We start from the raw sequence: 21,175 nt of genomic DNA, 5'->3' as shown, positions 1-21,175 counted from the left end.
CCCAAGCTCAGCGTCGAAGGTCTCAAGCATCTATCGAAGTCCGACCCATGTATCCAGGCTTGCGCCAGGACAGAAGCGCCATCTTAAGGCGACTGTATAGAGCCCTCGTTCTGTTTCTCCCTTTCTTCCGGTTCCTTCGGGGAAGTCGCAATCTCATGACCGTGTCAAGGCTGAGTCCTCAATCGTGGCCTTGTCCAAGTCGCAGAACAAACGCAATCATCTCCACCCGGTCTCCACGGCTATCGAGGCGCCTTCCAGGTTTAAATATTAAGGATACCAACGTCCGAGTCCCTTTGATTCGCAGAGCGCTACTCTTCCTGGAAAAGAGCCAACTGACGATCGAAGCTGAGCGGACCGCTTGACCGCGATCGCATCTGGAGACAATATTTTTTAAAATCCAGCAGACCGTTACCCGATATATCAGCGATATCCGACATCATCATTAATTACATCATGATCTGAAATCTGACTGGCAGCTTCCCAACCGATGGGAAAGCAGATCGCCCTAGATCGCCCTCCGCTGCCAGTAAGCCTATGCTATACGTCTGCTGCCGATGGCATTCTGATTAACTTGCATATTTACATCTTTACTTTCATGGCTGGTAGTCGAAGGCAAGTCAAAGTCAACGATCGCGCAGCTTCAAGCAAGAGAGCGCGTGTGCCATTTCTTTGCCAATTTGTTTGCTCAAATATTTTCAGAGGCGCGCCGTAAACGAGGTGAAGTCGCAAAGCACGCGTCAATGTTGACTGGCCGTGACATGACGCAACTTCTGGCTGCAACGTCCATACCCCTCCCAAAAAGGCGCTATGGCCCTGCAAAACAGCGGAAGGCGTTCATGCTGCGAAGGACTGCCACCCATATCTGCGACTACTGGTCCAAAACTGCACCTACGTTTCGCATTCCAGTTGTGAAAATTAAGCAGCTTGCAGAGCGGTCAAAGCCTAGCAAAGCGGAATGAAGCTTATGCTACCTAGATCATGCATGAGATGGCGGACTGGGAATCCAATGCGTTCTCTGCTAAGTATGCTGATGAAGATGGCAATTTACTTGTGGCGTATTTTTCTAACAGAATTCTTACGGGGGACAAACCTTCGGATGCTATGTACATTGGCGGACCGCAGACTCCATGTCAACTTCATCGTTATGTGCGTGATCTGAAAAAAGCTCAGGCGGATGATAATGTCGAATCAGCCTTTGATGGCAGTCCAGTGAGCGTTCTTCCTGATTTCAGAGTACGCATTCGCTCATCAAATGCACAGCCTGATATTGTGGAGGATGCGTTGTATGCCTCCCAAGTCTTGCACTTTCTCCGCCCACATAAAAGCAAAAGAGATGGCAGGCGCGATTTTGTTGATTTTCTCATGTTGTGGAGATGTAATTTCGATCTCTGATAACAAAGTTTGAATTCAAGAGAACATGGAGACCAACGTCCTTAAAGTAAGATGGTACATGCTGGAGGTTAACATTCAGCTCAGTCAGCTCTTGTTACGGCCTTATGAAGCCTTGGCATTGGTACTTGCCTCCCACAAAATCTCTCCAGGAGCTCCATCAGGATCTTCGCGCCTAAGAAGAACTCTCCTCTTCATCACAAGGTATGAATGGGGCTGAATACGTCGAGTTCAACAAATGGGCCTCCTGAGGAGACAATGGAACCACGGATTCATCCGCTTGCGTGACAGTCGATCATGACAGGTAAACCTGGCGTAATTTGATCTCATAGCGGCGCGTCATCTGCGTCATGGCCAGTGTGTTAATCGGCATGGTTGAGGATAAGATCCGCATTTTTGTCCACGAGCTCTTGCATGGTGTTTTGTACGGCTGCAAGTGCTCGATTTCTGGAGAGCACGCATGTGAATATCACCTCGGCTCATCCATAATCTCCTGAACGATATTCCAAACGATTGATTGAGGATTTGAAGAGGAACGGAAATCAGTGGGGCGTATGCAGGAAACGAGAGCGAGACATGATACTAGGACATGCGCTCCAGCCACTGGCACCACGATATGATTGGTCATTTTGACCGGTCACGCGTGCCAACGGCAAATGCGGTGCTTACCATGCCTTTGGGAAGTGATTCCGAGCTGAACGCGCGTAGATATGTCTGATGTGCGAGTTGAAAAGATCAACGTCGATAACCAAGGTCACCAAGCGTAGCCGCGTGATACTTACTTCCACTACAGGACGCATGAGAGGACCAACATTCGGACAAGCGGTAACCAGCTCTTTGATAAGCAGCGTTGCTTCCTGGTGTTGATCTGCGTAGAAGAGCGCGATGGCCTGAAATACGGAATGAAGCAGAGAACATCTGAGACGAAATTGACCTACCTTGATCAAAAGAAGAAATTGTTCCTGACGCGTTCACGTTCGTCAATTAGCAAAAACCTTGACGAAGTAGTCAAGGTTTAATGCCGAATACCCACCCAAAATAAGACGCGACTGACAATACAACCGCTCGCAGTGAATCCCAAGTAATATAGCGTTGGTAGCGAATACTTAAGTGGCGACATACTTCCTGTAGAGGGCCTCGAGGTATACCTTCTCTCCACCACTGCGAGGGAACGTGGTGCCGAACTCGAGAGTCCACAGAGGCCAAGCAAGAAACCGAGGACCCAGAGCATGATGAGGGAGGCGCTGACTGAGCCCACGCTGGAGAGGATGAAGAACGGCGTTGAGAATACGCCAGTGCCGATGATCTTTCCAACGATAAGGAGAGCGCAAGACGTTACACCAAGGTGACGACCCATGCCTCCCGCAGTATCTGGATGATGTCAGACGAGCAAGTTGAAGGAATAGCGAGTAATTGCACCTTCTTCAAAGGTCAGTTCTCCAGGACTCAGGTCAGCATCGTCGTTTGGTTGGCATCTGAAGCCTTTGATCCTATTTATTTATGACGGCGCAAAAGATAACTCGATTATTACTTATATAATCTCTCATCGCTTCTTTGAATTCAAGCTATGGCAGATGCCTTACAGTTACCATATACTCGTTTCGCCGACTCTACTTTATTCAAGACCTTAGTCCACACTTCTTTTCAGCCTGAATCTTGCTCGCCGCAGCCAGCCTGAATTCGCATCGCCAGTTTAATGGTTACTCTTTGCGTTTATCCTATTCCTGTCAACCGGCAAACAAACAGATATCGCTTCTCCCAAATCAAGGATACCTACCAACCAACCACGATTCCCTACAGGCGCTACTGTCTACGATAATCTCACCCAAGTTACGCCCCTTACCTCTCTCAGACAGCTCGTCTTCCGCGGTATGCCCCTCTTGCGAGATTTACATTCCGTTCTGTGCGACCTTCCGCAGTTGCGTGATTTAGCAGTCGTGCGCTGCACCGTTTACTTCGCTGATGACTTTATATAGATGTTGACCACACTTCCCTGAAACTTCAATCCCTCACCCTGCTTGATATTCGCGCTGTATTCCCATCTAATGACGATGACGCTAATTCTCGGAATCTCCATACGCGTCTACAAATGCTCGCAAAAGTCCCCACTAACAGTACCCTCACATATGACCATACTGTCTGGTTATATCACATTTTCACATTTCCTCCCCATCCCCCCCGCTCACTGCTCTCGGCGTCAAGTTCCCCATCCATAAAAACCGTCCCAGAGCTCTGCCGGCCTTCATCTTGTTCTTCGAGACTCCTCCCTCCCTCCCCACTCTCATCTTACGGAAACACATTCCTACCCTTTCACTATCACTGGCCCTCTTCCAGCCCTATAGGGGACTGGGTTGACGGAGTCGTACTGGCTATCGTCGCGCGTTTTCCCAATTTAACCAAGTTACAAGTCAGGTATGCAAGGGGAGCACCAAGTGAGGTGCGTTGCATTCCCTCATTTCCTGTCTGCCTCCCCGTTGCTCACCCTCGTTTTCAGGATACTATACTCGGTATGGGTTCGCGTACACTGTACGCTCTTCCACACCTCGTATCCGCACGCATCTTCTGTGTCCCTCTTCTTCCGCCCCCTTAAAGCGTCCTTGAGGTGAGGAAGCGCGATGACGACATCATATATGGTGCCCCTGATTTCGGCGATACTTACTCCGAGAGCATGCATGACATCGATACAGTCGAGGATATGCCAATAGAGGGCGTTCTCAGCCTGCAGCAGCTGCATTTCTCCCAAGACGTTAGCGTAGAATTTATGGACGAGCGCTGAGGTAATGCCTCTGCATTACATTTCCAATTTAAACGCAAGTCTGATCTTGAGTCTGAAGAACCCTAAACATCGGAGCCGTTTGACGATTACGCTTGCGAACTTATCGTACGTCTGCTTTGTTCTTAGTATGTAATCAACATCAGGTCATAGCGAGCTACCTTCTATTTAGTGATGCATCAATCAGGCGGCTGTTACTTATTCTCAGGCTCTTCCTGGCCTCCAGGTAAGCTCGATATCTGAGTATTCTGCACGGATGAGCTGATGATTGATTTTAGCAGGGAAAAGGCTGGAGTGCTCGAACGAGTTATATTTCACCATTAATGTCAGGCCAATACACACGACGAGACCTTACCAGCGGTTCTGAACTCAACCTTACGCTAATCGCCCTACTTCTTAACCTCGCCATTGAAGGGATCCGTTATGGCTTCTGGCTCGACGCAGCCCGTCGGAGCACAAATCGATTCTGACGCGGGCCATGACGTTGCAGGGTCATAAACCTTCAAAAGACGAAACTGGATGCCAGAATGGGAGAGTCAATCCAAAGACAACACCATCAAGCTCTGGGCTTTCGAGTCCCACCAGTCCCTCGCTTCATTCCGCGTTCAGGAACCACACTCCGTTATCCTCTCACTTAAGTCATAACAACTGGCTTGCACGACCTGGTGTGATATCACGTCCAGGTACTATATATGCGACACTTCACCTGACATCCTTGCTAGTATATGGCATGCCACGCATGAAGCGCAGCCCAATGTATGCATTCAGTCGCATATATTTGTCTGTTCGTGCGCTGACATTTTTGTAGATCAATACACCTCGCAATCCACGTTGCACCGTGCGCCGTAACCCCATCAGATCTCCCATCCGCATCCCACCAAAACCTCTGCCTACAATAGACCCACAGCAACCCATTTTCCTTCATTACCTTCGCAAACTCCTTTCTTCGTCCTTCCGCATGGACGCAATCCCTCCTATTCGGAACGATGAGCCTCGCAGTCCACTACACGTATGTCTCCTCTACCTGTTGCCTTCGCAGTCGACTTTTAGCTCCCCTTGCAGTCTCCTGCTACGTCACCCCTACCTCCAAATTGCTTTCCTTCAGTGCAGGCCACAACTCAGGTGCGTTCATATACGGATCCCTACGGGAATGCGAGCGTTCGCTGTCATAATTACGTCTTCAACTTACATTTTCAGTCTTGATCCGCGCGACTACAGCCCGCCTCCCAGTCGCCCACTGCTATTCCCACTACCTTCAAATCCCACATACGCCACTTATCAGGCCAGTCGATGTTTCTCTCGCGCAGGGTAAAGGGGTAATTTTTCTCACTGTATTGCAGGTCTCACGCGTTCATTTGCAGTGCAACGCTGCAGCGGACGCTCCCGCCAAGGATGATGATGATGATTTGATCTGCGATGAAGACTATCTCCCTCCTCCTCCACCGACCCACGGTTCACAACCACAATCCGCAGCAAGGTCGATTAACGTTACCTCTGGAGAGCATGGAAGTAGCTGCTCGTGTTTCTACTTGGCGTAGTTTCCAGGACATTCCCTGGATATTTCGGTTTTGCCTGATGTAGCTCGTCGCATGCGTTCTCCCATTAACGCTTAGCGCAAATTGTCAATACACCTTTTGCAGTACGTCTTATCCTTTTATCAATAGCGCACATTCTGAGTAAAGATTCTAAGTCTTCCTTCAGGTATTCACTTAGATTCTGCCAGATTTATACAAGGCTATAATTGCCAAAGTCGCTTGAGCGGATGCGCGTGTTTCAAAACACCAATAAGCAGAGATCCATTTCCAGCTTCAAATCCTGCCCCCACACGCAAGTATTGCATACTTGAGGAAAGACCAAGTCCATGTTGCGACTCGCAAGGAACGCCACGGCGTAAGCGCGTGTACACGTTGACATGAATCAAAATGGCGCCAGCTCCTGTTTTGGAGAACGTAACGCCTTTCGTGCGTTTCATGATTTTAACGCAATTTGCGCTTAATTATTGCCAGTGATACCCCATCTTGTACATATCTTGATCATTGTCAGCGACGATGGGCCCAGCCCCATTTTATCGTTGAGTCTTGGTCCTTCCCCCGCTGTTTCTCACTGTTTATTTCTTGGCCATCTTCCCGCGACCACCTATTTTACCCATCCATCCCTCGTACACGTTCTGGGCTCATCGCCGTCGTAGAATGTTTACCCAGAGGGCCTGTACAGTGGAGGTGCATACGCCAACCTACCTCTAGGACAAGCGCATACTTTGCTGATGCGCGCCCGCGGTCGCGGTCAGTTTCTCCTGCGGCGATTCCGCGGCAGTGGGCAGCGACAATGCACCTACCGTGAGCAGCGTACTCGGAGTTGTTTTGATCGCGATCATCGTCGTCGCCCGCCCCTCGTGGAAGCAAAAACTCCCGCCCTTCATCCTCTGTGGATGTTGCCCTTTCATTGCGGTCGAAAAAGCCTGAAGACCGTCTCGCGGCTCCAGATCTGCCCTTGAAATGGAGTTGCATTCAGCAGTGCAGGTACTTGAATTCCGTCGCTGTACATTCCAAAGCCTCAATCTGCTGCTTTCCCTAAAGCCTTTGAACTTTGAAGTCGGGAATTGAAACTGAAAGTCACGTGAGCAAAACAAACACGCGCAAATGTTAAACTTCAACGTTCGACGTTTGACGTTCAACATATTAGAACAGTCCAATTCAACTCACTGTGATGCCTGGTCTCAGCTATCACATGCCTCTTGAGGATTGCACTATTCAGGTGTCGAGTTTCATCTCGTTCACCGATTTCTTATGACCCTTGAGCATCGGTTCGAGATGAGGCATTTCCTTTTGAGTTGGCGCCTGGGAGGCTACCTTGCGTAATTCCAATTCTTCCAGCTTATCCTTTAAGCAGACGAGTCACCCCGTGTGTATTTAATCTTCCCATGAGCCCCACATAGCTAATCTTTTTGTTTTAGTCTGAGTTTGGCCTGCCACTATAATTTTCGTTCAGTCGACAAGAGTTATCTATGGTTTGCTTCCCTCGATATCCTGACTTTATGCGTCTTCATTTGGCAGGCATTTAGTGAATACTATGATGGCCCTGCAGCATATGACGAGGCCAGCGACGCTGCATCCTCAGCAAGGTTGTGGTTTGCCCTGACAATCAGGCAGAGTTGTCTTTTTGTCGTATCTGCACTCACGTTGATCTGCATTCGCATGGGGCACTCAGGAGTCAGCGCCCTTCGGATCCAGACACTGGATGAGCTGAACATATGCTGAGCCAGAGTATTCGAGGATAATTTCCAGTACCTTCAGCGCAAGACAGGAATGGATCAAGTGTGAAAAACTTAGCATGTGCTTCTATGATGAGGAGGGCGTGGATGTTGGCAGAGTTACTCGAGAATGGTTTCAGATCCTGGCACACCAGATCGAAGTTCAATCCTGATTAAAGGCAGTTATCTGCCTGACGGCAAGAGACCGATCAATGGGCACGTGGACAGTACTAAAGATGCACCCCTCAAGGATGAGAAGTTGATGGCAACGAGGCCTCAAAAATTCTCTGCCGCTGAAACCTGTAAACGGAGTCGATGGGGATAGTCCATAGCCCACACAGCAACCAAGGTCAGGATGCTGTCAGTACAATACCGCAAGACAGGCATGACCCTAACGAGCGGTTGCAATTGGTTTGATGGAATTTTCCAGATTCAAGTTGTTGTCCTTGGGTTTGAGAAGCTGCAACAAGGCTGCAACATATACATCAATCTGAAATCGTGGAATCAGCTTCTCAACATATTTAACAGCATAATCTGACATGGGAAGCTTCAAAGTAATAGCCACTGGGAAGCAGATCAAGGCAGCCGGAGAAACCAAGTCAATGGGGATAGATAATTCAATCTGGTCACCAATGAAATTGAAAAAATCCGCATGCTTTGTCCCCGAGGTTTTTACCATGCTGTGCGCAAGGGAACAGCCTTGCGCCACTGCATGATCCCCGTGCCACGTGTCAAGGGTCCTTTCTAGAACAAAAGTACCAGTCTGATTGACGCGTTCCAATAGCTCTAATTGTATAGTATGTACTAGCCTTTGATCAATGACTGAGCACATTTGGCAGACCTCCTTTCGTCATGATTTAATCCTGACTTAATCCATCCAAGATCTTTCTGCAAGTATCAGTTTTCCTGCGGGTATCAACATAACAAAATAGAACAAAATAATGAATAGTATGAGATGAGATGCTCTAAGATCTATTCAGTACAATTGAAAGGGTTCAGACGGAAGTTAGCAATGGTGGGTTCCATGATCTCAAAACCGTTGATTTCTTTCTGACATACTATCTAACATAGGGCAAGACTTGCCTGAATGGACAATAAATGAGGAATAAAAAATAAAATAAAAATGCGCTTGTGGCTTCATTAAATAATACCTCTTAGCTTCCACAGCCCACTATGGAGGTGCTCTTGCGCATTCTGACATGCTTGGGCTATTGTTCCATCATTCGAGTCAGATCCTTCCATCATCCCTGAGACATCAGATAACTCAGACAGTTGGACTCCAATTTTGGAAGAGGCAAGAGGGGCTTTAGGTGCAGAAGAAGAGCTGCCAGATGCGTTCAGAGGGCCAGCTGGCTGCTCCATGCAGTGACATCTCCATTTGAACAAGTAGATGATGGATCCTATTGCCGGACGGTTGTATTTTGATCAATTATGCCATAGCAAATATTCTATGACTTGGCAGAGCCAGAGTGTCCTCTGTATAAAAACTAATGTAGAACATCTATTCAGTTTGACTAGAAATTTAATAAATATTCGTCTATCAGAAAGTTTCATCCTGCTCAGTTAATTGGTTCAGGGGAAGATATCAGGTGACTGAGCATCCATATCAGATAATCAGATAATCATCTAGATTGCATCTAGATCTCACTTACAAATCCTTGACAATTGCTCACGCTGAATCCCTCACCTTGAGGCTCTGATCATCACTGTAAAGAAGCCCTGAGTCCTCCACACCAGTTGGGGATATCATGGTGCTCCCAGTTTGGAACTCTGAAATCCAAAACAGTGAGATTCAATGTCCATCAATCTCTTGATTTACGCAGCATATTGATAATTTAATATAGATGTACCAATATAGCAGGAGCCTAGTAATGCTGTGCGATTGACTTATATAAGTACTGTCATCATCTTTGTTGCGCAAGCATAATCACTGGGTGGCACTCCCATTTCTCCCCAAACTCTGCACACTTAACACAAGTTTATTCTATATGACAACCGTGATTTCCATTAACTCAGGCTAGTGTTCATTTTCCTCTCACTACTTTCTATCCTTATGCAATTTATAATAACCTCAGATTCTGGTTACCGTGACTCCTTTGAATCTACGGGGAGCACAGGTACATTTGGTCCACCCCCAGGTCAACCCAGAATTGTAATATCTCCTTCGATGCAATCATTGGACTGGAATGGCACAATCCAGATGACTCCAAGTGGGTTCTTGCACTATTTTCCGTCAAAGTCATTTGTTGACTAACATTGGCAAAGGTCCCCAGATCGTAGAAATGTTTAAACCGCCTGGATTCCAAGCTTAGCACGATGGAGTCCAATCTAGAGGGGAGAATAAGGGCTCTAGAGTCAAACCTAGCTTCCCATGGATTGAAAGTGCTGAAGCTGGGGAACACAGCTGACGAACTCAATGCCAAACTCTTCTCAGAAATCCAGGGCGTGCAGAAAGAAATGCAGGGGATGGAGAAGCGTCTGAGTGATAGGCTTGATGAATCAACTGAGTCCCAGAAGACAGGGCTTAATGAATTGGCTGTGTCCCAGAAGACCATTTTCGATAGAATCTTGGCTTTGTTCAAACAATAACTTAGGTTAGCTATAGTTGTGTTAGCTATAGTTGTGGACTCGCCGTGCCGTGCACATTCAAAGCTGTTGTACTAGGATTGCTGGACATTCACACATGTAGCAAAAGTTTTCATCCCACAAACTTAGAGGTACCCTCACCTATCATGTTATATCTATGCTCCAGCAGTTTTTACTCACGAGTCAACGGTTGTTGTCTGCTGCTCGCCACTCCCATTCCTTCAACAAATCGTCCGCATTTCTCGCGCCCAAGCAGCTTCGTCAAAACATCGGCAATCTGTTGGTTTGTGGAGACATACTCAACGCATATCTCCGCTTCCTCCAACTTCTCTATACTGGATAAACATAGCATTTTTAGCTCACAAAATCGCAGATTAGTTGTCAATTTGGAGGGTTACGGAGGGAGCGTTTGAAAAATCGAGTTGGTGGAGGAGAGTCCTTAGCCAGACCGCTTCCTTGGTGGCAGTAGCGGCCGCCATGTATTCCGCCTCGGTGCTCGACAGCGCGACGGACGTTTTCTTCTTCGACACCCAACTGACAGCGTCTCCGGACATCAAGAACGTGTACCCAGTGATAGCCCTGTGGTCGTTTACGTCTGAAGCCCCGTCTGCATCAACGTATCCCACTAGGTGAGCGCTCGAGTCTCCTCGAAACGTTAAACGAGCTTTGACAGTCCCACGAAGGTGTCTATAGACGTGTACATTTATACTCAGGCTGAACATCTCGACACGAAGTTTGTGAACGGAAGAATCGCCAATGCTACTACAGATCTCGCGGGCATCAGCCAGGTCCCAAGAATAGTCCAGCGTACTTCTTCAGAGCGGCAAATGACCTACAATCTGTTTCTGATGCGGTCGACGCATTCTCCGCGTTTCTTGGACCCTTGGAGACATTCAACTCCATTGCCAACAAGATCGCAAATGCACAGCCATCTATATCTTTTTCGGTGCGTCACTGACATTCACACGCAGGTCCACCCCTACGGGAAGGTGGCAGTGAGTATTTTCGCTTGCGCGTCTAAGGTAGGCCTTCCTTCTCAATTATTGCCGTCGTAGGATGATAAAGGTGACGGGTGATTCTAGATCAGGCAGAGGATAAGACTTGGCGAGCACGTTTTCGACGAAAGGAACGCTACGATCCAGAACTACAACAATGTCCTCGACAGTCTTATACAGCAATTCCGAGACGGGGCGGCTCGTGACACCGTTGTGATCGTTCACCATATGGGTAAGAGTTGGTTTTGAGGTCTCTTTGAGTCTTATCTGACATTCCACGACACCTGGCATAGCTGAAAGTCTGGACCTCTTCGGCATGGAGTGCGCAACAGGTGCCGGATTGAATACGTCTAAATGTTGTTTGCCTAACACTCGGCGGGACCTTTTGAAGGATATTCAGAATTGGGTCAGCAGCACTGAGGAGGGCGTTCCACGCGCCTTATGGTTGTAAAAAGGTATGTATATATGAGTAGTACAACTTGGGTTATGGACCGCAGGCACCTATGGGGTATTTCCTGCGACAATCCAACGCGAAGGTAGGGAATGCATCATGGTCGGAATAGTTGGAGTAGTGAAAAGACTCACTGCACTGTCCCACGAGAAGCCCTAGTGAAGAGGGGGGGGAATATGGGTCCGTCCTCGCTTTGACGGATGGCTCGAACAACGGTTGCGATTAACATTTAACTTGCGCTGCTCCTCGGTTAGTCACCGATAACTTGAAAGGCTGACGCTCGCACCTTCAAGATCGTTCGCCAATGAACCATTCAGGATGATCTATAAGTTGGACGTGATTGATGGAGTGATGGATCAAGCAAAGCTTTGACACCTTCCTTCTATTATGGAAGCGTACGGGGAAACAGGGATATGTGGCGTACTAGCACGTTCTACTAGAAGATGGCCGCGCTTACTAAGAGCATGCCTACCAAGTCCGTCCTTAAAGCGCGCTTGTCCTTAAAGTCCGTCCTTAAAATGAGCTCGTCCTTAAAGTCCGTCCTTAAAATGAGCTCGTCCTTAAAGTCTGTCCTTAAAGTGAGCTCGTCCTTAAAGTCCGTCCTTAAAGCACAATTTGAGGTTTACGGCGCGACTCTAGATCTGAGTCTCGGCCCCAGTCTTAAGCCCGCCTCTCAGTCTATCCTTCAAGGCGCTATATAGTATAAATTCATTTACACACATCAACTCGATATTTGCTGAGACGTCCCTCCTAAACGTCCCAATAGACAACGGAGTCGGAGCCCTCTCCATAGGCGTCCGCGCAAATCAGGCGGTCGCTCACCCCCCATACAAGCGTACGCCTTTCCTTAGCCTACCCGTCAAAAGAATAACCTCTCTCGCGCCCGCATTCTTTTTCTTTTCATCACGCCCGCCGCGCCCCACTCCGACTTTCTTCACAAGGCGACCCAGACGCTCAATGGAGCCACGACCTCTACGAAGACCCAGAAAAACCCAGCCCATCATCGAGGCTCACCTTGAGCGCCGAAAACCTATCGCAGAACGTAATTTGGTCGAGCTCCCCAGGATGAAAAGTAAGGAGAAACTTGTTCGACTTTGCCCGACGCAAATGTCTGATACGTTTGAACCGTAAAGCTTGTATGAGGCATACGCAGCCTTCTCATCGAAGATAAGGGCGCCGCCGCAACCTTGAAGGAATTCGCGTTTTCCGACAAATTCACGGCAACCTCGAAAAAGATGCAGCATGCCAACCGGACATACAGTCACGACGATGGAGTCATGCATCTACTGATTCATTGCGGCCTCGGTGCAACGGAGACGAGTCGCTTACTCTTGTTGAACCTTCATTAGGTCTTTCAATGACAGCGTTGCAAGATGCTCGTGCGCGAAGGCTCCTTCCGCTGTCGCTATCCGTCGCCCGGGTGGCTAGTGACATCGATGAAATCGAGGACGGGTTTGCATCGCTGGTGCTTGACGATGGGTCTACTACAATCCCAAACAGGTCAGAGCGTTGACTTTCTTCTCCTGACTATATACAAGTTTACCGGCCGGGAGCGCCGACAATGTAGATATTCCGCTCAGATTCGTTATCCAAGCTGCGTTAGCAATTATTCTATACCTCCTCGTCGACCTTCAGAGAAAGGCATCTCGATTCTCGTGAGTCCTGCATTTGACGCAGCTGTTGCGTCTTGCTGAATGCAGATACCGGATCTTCTTCCTATTCATATTCGCTATGACTATGAAGGCGTCTTTTAGAATGATCGCTGCGTGCCTTAAGACCGAATCTGCGCATCCCGCTCGGCTTGTCTAGTTGTCGCGGGAGGTGTTGCGTACGTTGGCCTTGGAGGAGTTCTCAAGATCAGGTTGAGCGTTTCCAGAACTCGGTTCACTTTCTTTCTAACTTTCGACGTCTAGTTTTGACGCCAAGAGATCTTCTCAAAGATCTCTAAAGTGGAATGGACATCGCAGCTTCGCGCCATCGGTAAGCCTTCCGCATTTCTCTCCAGTTTCTATTCAGCGCGGGGCCCGACGGTTGCATCCTCCGCGGTTGCTTATTGATCATGGCGGCCATCGGCTCTCGCCTCAACGCTTGGAAGATTATAAACTCGGGCCTTCTGACGCTTGCATCAGCAGCCGCATGAGTCCCGCAGCTCCGCCTACCGCTTCATCTCACGTCGAACCTTATAGAGGTTGTGTAAGCTTACCCGAGTTCTCTGCAAGTCTCCGCATCGCCGATGCCAGCAAGCTCGATCGTTGGCAACTCTTTAGGGTCCATTCTTGACCCCTTACCGCGTCGTCTCTTGTTACGCGGTAGCTTGAGATTCATTAGATCAATAACATATTTGATAGACGAGCGAAAAGAAATTGCTGCGATCGGCGCATACTATCGATGATGATGAACAATTTGTGAAAATGGAGTTGTTTTCGGGGCTTAGGTAATATACATCGCAGCTTATAAATAACGCTGAATCGCGGCGGAATGGCCTTCATCCGCTCGCCGGCCCTGAGGCCCTCATAGATTGAGCGACGTTCTCTGCAGAGGCCATAGATTGGCTTCTGCAAAGGCCATAGATTGGCCTTGAGCGTCCTGAGCGGATAACTTCGAAATCTACTTCCCCTTCGCTCATTTGCGTCAACTCGCTCCCAGGCCCCTATTGCGTCGACTACCCGAGCTCAAGCGATCGTAGATTGAGCTGCGTTCTCTGCAGAGGCTGTAGATTCGCCTTGAACGCCCACGGCGGATAACTTCCAAATCTTTTTCCGAGTATAGCCTTAGGGTAGTTTGATGCCCCAATCAAGCTTGCGCAATTTTTTATTAGCAAGCGGCGCTCCATTCCCGACTTCAACAATCAGACGCCTGGTGCCGCTGATGCAAAACAACCCCGTAGGGTAGTTTGATGCCGCAATCAAGCTTGCCCAATTTTTTGTTAGCAAGCGGCTCTTCATTCCTGACTTCAACAATCGGACGCTTGGAGCTGCTGATGTAAAATTGCAATGCAAAATCTGAAGGCAGTCGTCGTTTGTACCGTTAGGCTCCCCTCCGCGCTTGCTTCACGCTCCATCCCCCCGATTTTACGCAAAGGACGACTGAGCTCGACTTTTAAATCCCGAAGTCGCTCTGCCGCTGATTGTCATTTCCTACGGCGCTATCTCCAGCCTATTCTGGGACGCCTCCCGCAAGCTCATGCTTTGGAAGGCTTTATGCCTTTTGATTGCAAGCTGATGGTTTATGGCTCTTGCTCTTTTTTCAAGGAACTCAAAGCGCTTCAATGGACAAATATTTGAGCGCAAGAAAAATAAGATCAATCGCTCAGCGTAGTCAGTATGTGGATGCAACTCGAGCGGCGTTGCTCGACGTCGAAAAATGGGCACTGCGCTACAGAGTTTAAGCCCAAGTCAGTCGCGCTGTACTAGTGGGGCGGTCGGATTGAGCAGCTCAAGGGGATCAAAAAGGCGCTCCGTGTGGAATAAGACGGGGAGGACGAGCTCATTGAAAATTCAAGGAGCAAGCCGCCTTGTTGAAGATGCCGGAGGGTGTCTGGAAGGTCCTTGACAATGAACTCAATAAAATGATCGCGCTGCTTCGGAGGCGCATGCGACCAAAACGACTGATTCTTGGATCGCTAGTGAGCGTTTTCCATCACTTCGCTTCTGCATGACGTATATTCATCCTTCTGACCTTCTCAGCGCGGACGTCCCTGCGGACTTGCCATGAGTTCGGTTCGTCTGCGCAGGTGGGTTGTCCGGATATCGCGCGTTTCCCGCACTTACGCCTACGCATCTTTTAGCTAATAACCTTGTCGCGATCCTAGAGCCTCTCCTCGATCACTTGGAGGTCCTTGAAGTCACAATCAGCAGATATGCCTCCGAGGAGAAATGAGTTATTGCCGAAAAGTATCTCGGACCGCAGGCAAAGGAAGCGTCAGGCTTGAAGAACGACGACATTGTCCTCGAGCCCTCCACCATCGACTCGCTCATCAAGTACTACTACCGAGAGATCGGCGCGTGGAATCTGAAGAAACGTATTGACAGGGCGGGGGATTACGCCAGCGTATTATATGCATAGCTCACACGCGCTGCAGATCTATTGGAAGGCTGCGCTGAAACCCATCCTCGACCTTGGCGAAACCGCCTTCCCTGAACAAGTCCCAGCTATGGCTACTAGCGCACCTACTCCGTCGAGTCTCAACTCTTTACCGAGACCAAGATCCATCCAGACATCGGTACGTTAGATTTATTATTTCCAGCGCCTCGCCTTTTTGTTCATCAGCCATGACTAGCGAGATATCGCTCGTCGGCCAACGTCGAAGAGAACGTCCCAGAAAGCGTCAAGATAGGAATCCGCTTCGTATATGTCGAAGACATACAAGAAGCCCTGCGCGAAGTTTTCCGAGGTCAAGATATTGCTGAGCGGTGGAAGGGTACGTTATCGTTATAGTTTGGTTCGAAGTTCCGCTACGTCATTACTTATTCCATTTCGCTCGATGGATCGACAAGAGGCCGACTGATTAATTGTCCTTTTATCTGATTGCGCGTCCAAGAACATCTATTTGACAGCTCCTCCCATTGGTCAATGTAAGAGTATTGCAAAATGCATGCAAACGAGAATAAATCATAAAGGTAGCTAAGGAACGATCTCATCCCCTACTTTTTGCTAGAGTTCAATGGCGCTGGCTTTGAAAGCTCAGAGGCTGCCCCCAACCCTGGAACAAAAGATGCTAACTCGTGGCCTCCATTCTGTGATGAATCTGTAATGCGAAAGCAATTAAGGCCAATTTACAATGGACTGTAGAAGTAATGCTTACTTGGTAGAGATTTAAAGAAAGCGCAAAACTGTTCAAAGTCGATGGCCATGCCTCTCTGCTCCATCTGCGCAAGAAGTGCAGAGATGTCCTCGCCCGATTTTGATTTTTGAGCTTTCGTCCCTCGTTCATCATTGCCAGAATCTGCTGGCCGCTTGAGGGGAAATAGAACGGGTATTAACATTGCGCTCAAGAATGAAAACATACAAGTTGCGTGTGACGTAAGGAAAAAAACACAAACCTTTTGACCGAGACATGGATGTGTTTCTAGCCGACAAAGCGCTCGAGGCTCTACTTCTAGAGTCGGGGAATACTTCGCAATGTCCTATCAACGCTCGCAAACTTACTCGCCGGCCGCGAAGATATCTGCATGGACAAAATTGTTGTAGATCTCGTTGGACGTAGTGGCGTAAGAAACGCGTCTGTACTGTTTGGGGTCGCTTCGGGTGGAGGAACGCAGAGAGTGGCTAACATAGTCAGCAATGCCGTAGGATGACAGACCGGGAGGTGCAGAGGAGAATGTTGAACGCGCCCAGAAAAGGACAAAGAAGTGACGTCGCTCGTGAAACTCAAGGAATGCTGCGGCTGATGGGAGGACTCAGTAAAAAAACATGGGAGGGGATGAGACGCACAGCAGTTGATATACCCGTCGTCCTTCATTCCCGAACCTCCATGAATCTTCTTTCGAAACTGGTTGTTCGGATGGTTGTTCGCGCGAACGCACGATTTGAATCAAAATCGACCTTTTACCATATCTAGTTCCTCCCTGCAGTATCATTTTTTTTTGGCAGATATACGGTGTGCCGAGAGTGATGACTCGGACATAAGGGTGCAGATCTCAGCAGGTGTGAAGAGCTTGGCACTTCCGAGGGGCAGACGCTGCCAAACTGCAAAATCAAACCCCAGGCGAGCGCCGTGCAAAGAAACTTCAGGGGATTCTGGCAAGATGGGGGTTAGACAGAGGTACACGTTTGAGGAGCGGAAGAAGGACGATATTCGAGACCAAGACTAGGATAGAGCAGAAAGAAATCGACAGTCATGAGATCATGGAACTTACCATTGCTGATGGGCCTTCAAGTTGTCAACCTCTCGAATGCATCCTTCTTCACTATAGGGTCCCCAACCCGTACACGGCTGGCGTACCACCCGATGATGGCGTTTGCGTATTTGAACGTCTCAAGACTGCATAGTCTTTGGAATCTTCAGGACCAAGGATATCGTGGGTCTAATTCGGATGGCGTTCGTTTTGATAAATGAACGGTCGGGAAGAGAACTTGAAAGTATTAGAAAAGATGGGTGGCAATTTGTTTTGATGAACAACGCTTCAAGTGACCGTCGTGCGCGTCGTACGCAGCACTGACCTGCGTGCGATTTCTTTGTTACGAATTAGGTAATTTAATTTAGGGCTCGTCGCTGATGCCAATGCTCATGCATGCATGCTCTATCATGATTCATAGCCTCTATGGGATGCTTTCCTTCACAAATTTGCAAGTACCAAGAGCTGTGTTGAGCTATTAATTTGCTTTTTCATCGAACTCTTTCTTCCCCCGCCTCTCCCGCCTCCAATCAGACCCAGAAGCTTTCACGCCAACATGTATTTTTGTGGACGCTTTCCTTCGCACTGGCAAATTCGCAAGTACCGAGAGCTGCGTTAAGCTATCAATGTGCTTTTCTCATTGATGCCTGCGATAAAAGGCCGCAGGGAGTGGAATTCTGGAGTTTATTTGGTTTGCGGCGGTCAAAGATGAATGGCCGTCTCTCAATTTCAATTTCTTCTGTTGATATGATAGGCTTCGTCACCTATGGTTATCTCGGTGGGCGCGTGCTATTTGCTAGAGCGCTTGGACTGGCTATGCTTTGTCAGTTAGCTCAGGATCGTCTCTTGGTGATTACTTTTGCGAGTTACTTTTGGCACGCGAGCATTGATGGGCCTGAAATTCAGGTAAGGAGGGTCCTTTTGTCCACATTGCGAGTTGCATAGGCAACGTCGTCAGTCGTTATCATAGCAAGTATGAAAACAATCACGATGAAGGTTAATTTTCAGCGTTCAAGTTTCTTTCCACGCTCATCTTTTTCTCCAGCCGAACATCGTGAGTGTTTATAATCTCTTCCCCGAATGCTGTACTGTACAGGCAGTAAAAACGCAAGGGAAAGGTGGAAATCGATATATCATCTTGCCCCTCACATCTTCGATGAACAACCCGTCCAACATCTCGCTTGACGCGGCTGACATCGCCCTGCCAGCCTACTACCAAGATGTCATAATCGGTCGAGCAGCATTCAATGTGCGTGAATGATTGACGTGGCTATAGGCTTGGCTGAACTTCTCGTTTAGCTGGTTACAGGAGAAGATACGATTCCAGGAGAGTTCTATTACGAGCCGGCGAACTTGAATGATATCGTAGCTGAAGTTGGCGTCGTAGACTTTATTCTAACCTGGTTATTGATTTCTGCGGTGCAGCCCTTCCCCACCAGCTTCCTGCAAACCGGCAATAGTCTTCCACTTACTATTCAAGGAGATTCTGCGAGTACCCCCATTTGCATCACTCCAGCCGGCGCGTGAAGGCGTGACTTCGACGACTAGCGTCGCGGGTAAACGTAATCACGTCCGTCCACCCTTTATCGCTCATGGAAGTCGCAGGCTTGAACGACGCTCCGATTATCCCCACTTTATACCCTGAAACCACCCTAGTCGCTCGCGACCAACGAAATTAATCTCAGCTTCAATGTACGTGCAATTTCACGCGCGCTTTAGATATACAACTCATACTGCGCAAGGTTACAAACACTCTCGACCGTCGGAGAATTACTGGATCGCGGCCAAAAATCGCATCGTCATTATTGTCTATTGCAAATAACGCCTGACAGATGTCAACGAGTATCGCTACCATAATCTTTCTGGTCAAAACGACGCCGCAGTTCTTTGCCCCCTTACTATCGTGAGCGATCAATGCAGTCTGACATTCTGATGCTGAGAGCTGTAACGCGTAGCTTACATCCCGCAATATGGATTTAACTCCACTTGCGCAGCATTAGGAAATATTAGTTGCGCGCTTGGAGTCATATCCTGGGCAGTTGGGATTATTGAGGTAGCGTCCCTAGACAAGATCGTGACAGTGATTCTCAGGTTTAATAGATGCCTGCGCACTTATGTTCTTGAGCTGTGGCTTCACCTTCAGCCCGGACAATTCTAGTCGAAGCCTCAGAGGAACTTTGGATCAAGTCTTGGAGTCGGACTACCTAACAAAATCGACGCACAGCCGGACGCTTAGTGAGCTTGAACGCGTACGTTGCAGGTCCTCCTCAGTGAAAACCAGCAAGAAAGGAATCACAGCGTGAATTGATGCGACCGCATACATCGTGCAGAGGTAGAGCTAGAATTTTTCACAAAGTCTAAATATGCATTCGTAATAGGCAATGGGACTTCGCACGCGCCTGTAAAATTCACCGCTTGAACTCCACGTCTTCAAATGTTGACGTTGTCAGAGCTTCTAGTGTCTTGTGCAGATCCTGCGGGTCAGCGTTTACAGACGAACCACTGGTGGAAGGTCAATCTCTAGATTCCTTCTCATTGGCAACAGTATGAGCATGTACAATGTAAGACAGGAGGTATGAGTCGGTTGATTCAGAACTGAGTGCTGAGTAGTCGAGCGTTGGGATTAGCTGCTCGCCAGCCTTTTAACACATTTTTGCTAGCGCAGCAGCATGGTAGAGAATATAAGAGAACTGCATCAGATCACGATACTATTGCATAAGTTTCTAGCTGTATGCATTCGAGGTGTTATTTATATCGATAATCCAAGAACATGAGACAGGCAACGCCCACGGGATGTCCTCAAAGCTGATCCACAAGCAATAACATACCTGATCACTTCGTGGTCTTCAGCCATGAGCTGCCTTACGGCTAACAGTTGCAAATTGGATGGATGAAGAGTATGATCTTCATCGTGAATCAAGTCATCGCCAGTATCGTTGTGCTGCAAATGGATGTGAGACCTGAACTACAATCAGAAAAATGAACCGGGCATACCGGTTGACCCGAGGCAAGATGAGCGTCGAAAATTGGCGGTAATGCATGAGCGGTCATAGTTGGTGTAGGCGGACTCTGAAGGTTGTAGGAGCAGTAGCAGATGATTGGTCGGTGGATAGTCGAGACTGAAAAATACAAGTCGGAAATGCGATGGCGGTCGTTGACGCTCGCATTCTCTCATGGATCTATATGTGAACGTCCATGAGTAGTGGCCTGTGGTGAAGGAGAGCAGTTGGGAGGTAGGGGCAATCTGCAGAATTTTCCAGCATCTACTCCAGTTCAGGGGATCGTTAATGTCATTCGAAGGCATCGGACTGAGCTCAATGGCGCCGTCGCTCTCTGCATGCGCAACCGTCGTTTTTTCCTGGAAGTCGACAAGATAGACTGATCGCGGCACCACGGAATTATTGATGTCGTGCATGATGTAAAGCGAAGCAGGGAGGCCTTCCAAGTGGAAAATAAGATATTGACGGCAATGAAATTGCATCATATGGGCAAGGAGCTAAATTCGGGAGAAGCTCATATCTGACTTTAGACTGCGACTAGATATTCTCCAAATCGACTGACCAAATCCTTTCGCGGTTGTCAGTGTTGGAAGTGCGAAGGATGTGATGAGCCTGCTGGGAGCGGGCAGCATTTTCTTAGTTGCAATATTTGATGTACATCGCGCATTCATGTCAACGAGAGGAGACTCGAGTTACTCTGTGGCTCCCGCCGTGGATGGAACCAAAACTTTTATCATCGCTACTCTGAGAGTATGGAGGAAAGATGTGACCCGGACGCACAGTTTACAGCACTTCTCCAGCGGTGGCGCACATGACATCACTTGAACGGACAAATGGACGTTCCTTCGGACTCGGAGTTCCATGAGAAAGCGGACGCTAGCCAGTAGAAGCCTGA

General features: G+C 48.4%; 8 protein-coding genes across 8 annotated transcripts; 5 read left to right on the top strand and 3 right to left on the bottom strand.

Moving 5' to 3' along the window:
* Positions 1–1,971: 1,971 nt before the first annotated feature.
* On the bottom strand, positions 1,972–2,860 carry DFJ58DRAFT_865000 (uncharacterized protein; the record flags this gene model as incomplete). Its single annotated transcript, XM_041394144.1, has 5 exons — positions 2,444–2,860; positions 2,328–2,351; positions 2,172–2,279; positions 2,059–2,103; positions 1,972–1,992 (listed from the first exon to the last, which is right to left on the bottom strand). The coding sequence occupies exons 1-5, from the start codon at positions 2,744–2,746 to the stop codon at positions 1,972–1,974; spliced, it is 501 nt and encodes a 166-aa protein (XP_041237083.1). The 5' UTR covers positions 2,747–2,860.
* Positions 2,861–3,260: 400 nt separating this feature from the next.
* On the top strand, positions 3,261–4,632 carry DFJ58DRAFT_734943 (uncharacterized protein; the record flags this gene model as incomplete). The annotated part of the gene is made up of 6 exons (XM_041386559.1): positions 3,261–3,312; positions 3,366–3,826; positions 3,884–3,915; positions 3,982–4,135; positions 4,350–4,388; positions 4,444–4,632. The coding sequence occupies 6 exons, from the start codon at positions 3,261–3,263 to the stop codon at positions 4,630–4,632; spliced, it is 927 nt and encodes a 308-aa protein (XP_041237082.1).
* A 49-nt stretch (positions 4,633–4,681) lies between these two features.
* DFJ58DRAFT_734942 (uncharacterized protein) lies at positions 4,682–5,775 on the top strand (the record flags this gene model as incomplete). The annotated part of the gene is made up of 7 exons (XM_041386558.1): positions 4,682–4,800; positions 4,846–4,918; positions 4,971–5,171; positions 5,225–5,284; positions 5,381–5,470; positions 5,524–5,649; positions 5,701–5,775. The coding sequence occupies 7 exons, from the start codon at positions 4,682–4,684 to the stop codon at positions 5,773–5,775; spliced, it is 744 nt and encodes a 247-aa protein (XP_041237081.1).
* Positions 5,776–6,303: 528 nt separating this feature from the next.
* On the bottom strand, positions 6,304–8,774 carry DFJ58DRAFT_846934 (uncharacterized protein; the record flags this gene model as incomplete). Its single annotated transcript, XM_041393380.1, has 9 exons — positions 6,304–6,368; positions 6,498–6,651; positions 6,705–6,767; positions 6,940–7,041; positions 7,341–7,449; positions 7,488–7,581; positions 7,809–8,156; positions 8,472–8,495; positions 8,564–8,774. 9 exons carry the CDS (start codon positions 8,772–8,774, stop codon positions 6,304–6,306), a joined length of 1,170 nt encoding a protein of 389 aa, XP_041237080.1.
* A 3,113-nt stretch (positions 8,775–11,887) lies between these two features.
* DFJ58DRAFT_846933 (uncharacterized protein) lies at positions 11,888–13,253 on the top strand (the record flags this gene model as incomplete). The annotated part of the gene is made up of 6 exons (XM_041393379.1): positions 11,888–12,022; positions 12,186–12,571; positions 12,598–12,749; positions 12,794–12,944; positions 12,983–13,099; positions 13,199–13,253. The coding sequence occupies 6 exons, from the start codon at positions 11,888–11,890 to the stop codon at positions 13,251–13,253; spliced, it is 996 nt and encodes a 331-aa protein (XP_041237079.1).
* A 2,079-nt stretch (positions 13,254–15,332) lies between these two features.
* DFJ58DRAFT_669640 (uncharacterized protein) lies at positions 15,333–15,509 on the top strand (the record flags this gene model as incomplete). Its single annotated transcript, XM_041382802.1, has 1 exon — positions 15,333–15,509. A coding segment is annotated over one exon (177 nt), but the record flags the coding sequence as incomplete, so codon positions are not given.
* A 2,928-nt stretch (positions 15,510–18,437) lies between these two features.
* On the top strand, positions 18,438–18,808 carry DFJ58DRAFT_734939 (uncharacterized protein; the record flags this gene model as incomplete). The annotated part of the gene is made up of 2 exons (XM_041386557.1): positions 18,438–18,530; positions 18,581–18,808. 2 exons carry the CDS (start codon positions 18,438–18,440, stop codon positions 18,806–18,808), a joined length of 321 nt encoding a protein of 106 aa, XP_041237077.1.
* Positions 18,809–19,689: 881 nt separating this feature from the next.
* DFJ58DRAFT_734938 (uncharacterized protein) lies at positions 19,690–20,696 on the bottom strand (the record flags this gene model as incomplete). Its single annotated transcript, XM_041386556.1, has 4 exons — positions 19,690–19,783; positions 20,110–20,222; positions 20,276–20,350; positions 20,412–20,696. 4 exons carry the CDS (start codon positions 20,694–20,696, stop codon positions 19,690–19,692), a joined length of 567 nt encoding a protein of 188 aa, XP_041237076.1.
* Positions 20,697–21,175: the final 479 nt, after the last annotated feature.

The sequence above is a fragment of the Suillus subalutaceus genome (genome assembly GCF_016647625.1).
Source record: "Suillus subalutaceus strain FC151 chromosome Unknown DFJ58scaffold_193, whole genome shotgun sequence".
NCBI classification, from domain to species: Eukaryota; Fungi; Basidiomycota; class Agaricomycetes; order Boletales; family Suillaceae; genus Suillus; species Suillus subalutaceus.
The sequence above is the reverse complement of the archived record's forward strand: the minus strand, read 5'-3'. Positions and strand labels throughout refer to the sequence as shown.